The sequence below is a fragment of the Akebia trifoliata genome, chromosome 12 (assembly GCF_017979445.1).
Source record: "Akebia trifoliata isolate Shusen 1 chromosome 12, ASM1797944v1, whole genome shotgun sequence".
NCBI classification, from domain to species: Eukaryota; Viridiplantae; Streptophyta; class Magnoliopsida; order Ranunculales; family Lardizabalaceae; genus Akebia; species Akebia trifoliata.
The window spans coordinates 16,436,219-16,442,360 of NC_141386.1; the positions used below are offsets into that span (position 1 = coordinate 16,436,219).

Here is a 6,142-nt window from a genome sequence, read left to right on the forward strand (position 1 = left end):
AATCTCGAAGATCAGAAGTAGATCTAAGAACGAAGATAAAACGAGAAGATTCATACAAGGAACGCTCATCGCCAGTTTCTAAGGGAACTGATCATTGTAATTATTCAAGTAAAAGAAAATATATTTATTATTATTATTTTGGATTTATGCTATTTTGCAATGTAAATATTTGAGAAGAGTAGAGATCGATTTTCGTCAGGCAAGATTGGTGTCTAACACCTTCCAATCCTATAACCTGATCCTTATACCCATACTCTCTTCGTAGTTTTGTCTTCTTTGTTTATTTAGAGTTTTTTTTTATTTTTAGCTCACAAAACTAGGTGACAACTCTCAAAAGAGAAAATTTGGATCTGTAACTACAGATCAAGGGCGCTTTTAGTGGCGACTCCACTAGAGCCAATTTGAGGACCAAATTTGAAAATCCCAAATATTAATGCATTGCAGAATTGGCTTAGTTTTTTTATTTTATTTTATTATATCTTTTTATGTTTTTTTATTATTATTTTGGCATGGTTGTTGATTGTTTGATTTGTTTTTTAGTTTTAGGTATTTTCTTTTTGAAAGTTTCTTTTTTGTCCGATCGAGGGTCATCTTTGGTAATCTAAAATAATTTAAGATTTTCAAAAAGAAAATTTTAAAAATAATGAAGTGAGGATAGCAGGATTTATGTGGAGAGAATGATCAAAAGAAATAAGTAAATAAATAAATAAATAAATAAATAAATAAATAAATAAATAAATAAAATAGGCCACAAGTGATTATCTAATGTTAGGGGCTTACGTGGAACATTGGAATTCTGTAAGACTAAGAGTATTAATAGCTGCAGCAAGATGGTTGAACAACACAAATTTAGGAGAGGCATTGAGTAACAGTCGGCATTAGGCGATAGAGGGAAAAATTGAAAGAGTGTTCAAGTGAGTGGTACATCAATTGTCTTTGTCGCATTCGTTCTCATTTTTGAAACCTGTGAACACACACACACACACACACTTTCTCTCTGGTCTCTACCCTCGAAGCAAGTCTTTGTCTTAGGGAAAATCGATTAGAAATCTGAAGAGATTTCAATTACTATTCCAGTGAGTAGGGATTTTTAACAGGAAGAGGAGCAGTCATAAATTAGGTATGTTGTTTTAGATTACAAGTATGGAAAAAATAGTTGTTCTTGGGACCTTGTCATCCAATTATCTTCCTATTGGGAGAGGTGCTTCAAAGCTACAAGCTGGTTTTACAAAGAAACATAAGACACCTTTAGAATTGAGAGAAGAGCAATTAAAGGGAAGTAGTTGTGCAGTACTTGTAGAAGAATCTTCTACTCCATTACTTGGTTCTGAGAAGACCGTTGTGGGGATGGTTCGTGGGATTAAAAAGTATAAACATCATCAAAGAATCCAAGATACATTGATACCCGATTTGGAAATATTTTTTTTTTCTCTTCTTCGACTGGTTTTTTCGAGTTTCCTTAAACTTCCATTTAAGTTTTTCTTTTAATCTGATATTCACTCTATCTGTTTCTATCTCTGTTGTTCTTTTTTTTCTTTTTTTTCAATAGATTTGAACGAACTTTGATTCTATCTTATTAGTGATCTATCATTTGAACCTCGAACTTCAATCCTCTGATTGAATTTTTTTTTTAATAAAAAATGAGGCATTGTGGGTTATGCTGGGAGAAAGAGAGAGAGAGAGAGAGAGAGAGAGAGAGAGAGAGAGAGAGATGGGTGGACATAGACATGGAGATGGATCTCATAGTACGACATACAAAGGGTTCACCATGTATGACCCCAAGAGATGGCATATTCTAACTGGGAAGGTGTCATGGCCGTGTTCTTTCAAAGCGATGCTAATTTACAAGCAAGCCTGTAAAAATGATCGTACACCACAAATGTAGCAAGCAAACAAGATAACGAGGCAAAGTTTGGAGGCAACTTTGTTGATATAATATTGAGATTACACGATGTAACACGTTATAAAAGCAATAAGTGTGTTACAAGCAATAGATGATTTTATGAAACGTAGGACTTCCACGTAACTTGGCTCGAGGGCTTCAGTCAATGTGAGTGTAGGTCGGGGATTGGAAAGTATTAGACACCCTTCCTACAAGGTGTATAATATTCCTTTCCTAGATTTGCAGAAGGAAACATCAAAAGTGGAGGTCGGTCATACTTCCTTATTACAGAAATGCCACTAAGCTAATAGATATGCCATGGCACGGGACTGACATGGCTTCATAGTGAGCCTTACATAGTGTTACATGGGTGCTCCCGGGTGACTCCGGGGTGAGCTACACCTAAAATCTCCACCTATTCTGCAAACGTCCTCGACGCATTGTCCCTGACAAACTCTTCAATCTTCTACTTGAAAGGTTGTAGGTTTTCTGCATTTTCCCAGGTAACGTCACATTCTAGCATGTTTTTTCATGTGACGTAATGCTCCATGTGTTGCTGCTTGCTTGAACTGCTGCTAACTTGACGCTTTGCAAGAACTTTGTTGACAACACATTCTGGCTGGATTGCTAAATGAGAAGGTGTACGTGTTAGAATGCTGCGTACTGGATCTGTATGGAATGGCTTGAGACAGTTGGCATGGAAGACAAGGTGGATGTTGCGTAACCAGTGTAGTAATTTTAACTTATAGGAGACCTTGTCGAGTTGAGAGAGGATGAGTATTGGACCTTGATAATGCTGTAGTAGGCTTTTGTGTGCTTGCTACACTCGGTTGAACCTTCTCAACTAATCTGTCTTGATTAAAACTAAGGCACCAACTTTGAAACAATCTGGTCGACGATGTCCATCAGGTCATTTTTTCATCCGCTTCGATGCTTTTTCAAGGTAATATCTGACAATTTCATTGCTGTCTTGCCAAAGGTTTACAAACCTGTATGCCCTTGGACACTGTCTTTGATAGCCTGAAATAATAGTATGAGGAGTTAAAGGTTGTTGGCCAGTGTTAAGTTCAAAAGGACTCTTATTGGAAGAAGCTCTTCTGTTGAAAAAAAACTGTGCGACATCAAGAAGATTCGTCCATCCTTTTAGTTGGTAGTGACAAAATACCTTAGAAACTCCTCCAACATGGCATTGAATCGTTCTGTCTGCCCATCTGTTTGAGGATGTTCGCTGGTCGAGAAGTTAAGCTGAGACCCAAGTAATCTGAATAGTTCAGTCCAGAATCTCCCTGTAAATCTTGAATCTCTATCACTGATAATGTTCTTGGGCACACCTCAATACTTGATGACATCTTGAGGAATAAGTGTGTTGTTTCCTTTGCTGAGCAATGTGTCGATGTCGGGATAAAAGTAGCATATTGGAGAACGATCCACAATCACTAACATGGAACCATACTCTACAACTTTCGGCAAACTTGAGACAAAGTCCATAAAAACACTTTCCTAAGGACTTTGAGGGATTGGAAGAGGTTCTAGTAGCCCGATAGGTTTGTCTTGCTCGATCTTGTCTTGCTGGCAAATAAGGCAGGTCCTCACATAATTTCACACATCATCTCGAATGTTCGGCCAGTAGATCCTCGCTTCAAGAGAACTAATGTGTGGTGCCATTTTGAATGGCCAACCCATGGAGTGTCGTGATACTCTCTCATTAGTTCTTGTCTTAGCCCGTCCGCACGTAGAACATACATGCAGTTGTTGGTGGTATATAACAACCCATCCCGAAATCAGAAACGACGTGCTTTCCCCTTCTGCACCATATCCAGTATGGCCTTTGCCTAGGGATTAGTATTCAAACCATTCTGAATTCTCTACTGTACAGTGTTGGGAACTTGAGAAACTTGTCGTTGAAGTACTGCTAGCTCTAGTTTGTGACTCAGGGCATTGGCCACACTATTGTTTTTTCTTGGCTTGTAATCTAAGGCCAAGTCAAACTCTGCGAGGAACTCTTGCCAATTGAGTCTATTTTGAGGTCAACTTCTTCTGAGTCAGGAAATGGCTCACGGCCACATTATCAGTCTTCACCTGAACTTGTGATCCCAGCAAATAATGTCTCCAAACTCTCAAGCAATGGATGACGGCTAACAACTCTTTTTCTTAGGTGGTATAACGTCTCTCAGCATCATTAAGCTTCCGACTTCTATAAGCAAGCGGATGCCCATCCTATAACAACATTCATCCAATAGCAAAGTCAGATGCATCTGTCTAAACTTCAAATGGTTTGGTCATGTCGGGTAGTGCTAAGACAGGGTCTTACATAACAGCAAGATTATGTTATCTTTCTTCAACAGGTCTATGAAAGGTGCATAGAAGTACTTCTCCATATCGAAAGAAAATTTTCTAGTTCTTTCGCATTGCGAGCACTATTGAAAATACATGGCTTGGGGACTCGCAAGAGTGAGGGAGAAGCATCACTACTGGTAGGCTAATCATTACTGACAGCTCAGACCAAGAGATTTACCTTCGTAGTGAGCTTCGTAATCTGTTCTTGTAAGTTGGCTAGGGATCCTTGGGTATCTTCCTCGAGGTCAACTACTTTATCTCTGAGGGTCACAAATTTTTTTTCTAGTGTGTTCTGACGACCATCTAATTGGGCAATACCATCAACGAGATCAGATAGCATGGCCATCTTATCTTCGAGTACCTCAATCCGTTCTTTATTTGTACGTGATGCTGGTGTGTTGGGAGCGGGTTGGTCCGTGGTACTTTTATCTCCTGTTGCTAATATTTGCATGAACTAAATGGAAACTGGGGGAAGAGCTTGGGGATGAAACCAATGTGAACCTGAACCAACGTGGATTGACTACCAATTGTGTTATAACAACTGAGCTCTTATACCAATTGTGCTCTGATACCAATTTTCACGACCGTTTTCTTTCTAAATGAGGTCGTGCAGCGCAAGGGGGTGCTAATCCACAAACAAGCCTATAAAAATGATCGTACACCAAAAACGTAGCAAGCAAACAAGATAACGGGACAACACGAGGCAAAGCCCGGAGGCAACTTTATTGATATAATATTGAGATTACATGGTGTAACACGTTATAAAATTAATAGGTGTATTACAAACAATAGATGATCTTATGACACGCGAGACTTCCACGTAGCTTGGCTCGAGGGCTTCAGTCAACATGGGTATAGGTTGGGGATTGGGAAGTACTATACACCCTTGTTACAAGGTGTATAATATTCTTTTCCTAGGTTTCCTCTAGGAAACATCAAGAGTGGAGGTCGATCATACTCTCTTATTACAAAAATGCCACTAAGCTAACAAATATGCCTTGGCATGGGGCTGACATGGCTTCATAGTGAGCCTTAGATAGTGTTACATGGGTGCTCCCGGGTGACTCCAGGTCGAGCTACACCTAAACTCTAGGTGTCAGAGTACATGGCCATTACAAAAGGGCATGTGCGCCATCATGTGGCTTTTGGTGCTTTATAGAGCACAACAAGATGGTCCTATAGTTTCTATAGTCTTAGGTTGGAAAAATCCTTGGGAGGGCCATGAAGATCACTCTTATGGTCATGGACATGAGCATGAGGCTACCCATTGAAGAACTAGATGGAGAGTGCAGAAAATCCACTGTTATTGGATGTTTCTTCATTGTACAAGTGTGATGTTGGACATGCAAAGTTGATTTTAAATAAAGTTGGTTTTAGACCTTTAGCTATAATCTGATTTATTGACTCATAACTTCATATTGGACCGAGTGGATATATAACAGGCATTGTAATGAGCTTATTCTTCATTGCATAATGTACGTACCAAGTTAGATGATCCACTTACTTCTGGTATGGTGTTTGTAGATGTGGATTTTCGTTTTACCTCGAAATCTCCCTTGAAAGCCCATAGCTCGATGGGGGCTTGCAACATGACTGCTCTGACGATCAAGTTAGAATTAGTGCCAAGCTAATAAAAAGTTCTCAGGGAAATGTTTTTTAACCCTTGGAAAGAATTGCAACATGGTATTTATAGGAATCCTGATTGATGGATTTTTCAAGATATTCTCAAAGATTTTACTCAGAGTGGTTAACCTGTTCCCTGACCTGACAGCTGCAGGAGTTGTTACAACTGCTCTGACAGGTATGAGGTACAACCAATTTGTTAGGGTATGGGTGGTCACATCTGTTCCATCAATGATAATGCTGTCACCTCTATAGGAGTTGTCAACATTAGATGGTCTAAGTTGGTATCAACTGACCTAT

The 6,142-nt window shown here is 39.2% G+C and overlaps 1 protein-coding gene across 1 annotated transcript; it reads left to right on the top strand.

Moving 5' to 3' along the window:
- Window positions 1–1,711: 1,711 nt before the first annotated feature.
- LOC147388947 (NADH dehydrogenase [ubiquinone] 1 beta subcomplex subunit 2-like) lies at window positions 1,712–5,555 on the top strand. Its single transcript, XM_086419611.1, has 2 exons — window positions 1,712–1,807; window positions 5,341–5,555. Exons 1-2 carry the CDS (start codon window positions 1,712–1,714, stop codon window positions 5,488–5,490), a joined length of 246 nt encoding a protein of 81 aa, XP_086275737.1. The 3' UTR covers window positions 5,491–5,555.
- Window positions 5,556–6,142: the final 587 nt, after the last annotated feature.

What these genes read in the sequence shown, in the direction of transcription:
- LOC147388947 (XM_086419611.1), top strand. Translation starts at nt 1,712, where the DNA reads ATGGGTGGACATAGACATGGAGATGGATCTCATAGTACGACATACAAA. An exon ending in GGCATATTCTAACTGGGAAG is followed by an intron (nt 1,808 to 5,340) that starts GTGTCATGGCCG and finishes CCATTACAAAAG; the next exon opens with GGCATGTGCGCCATCATGTG.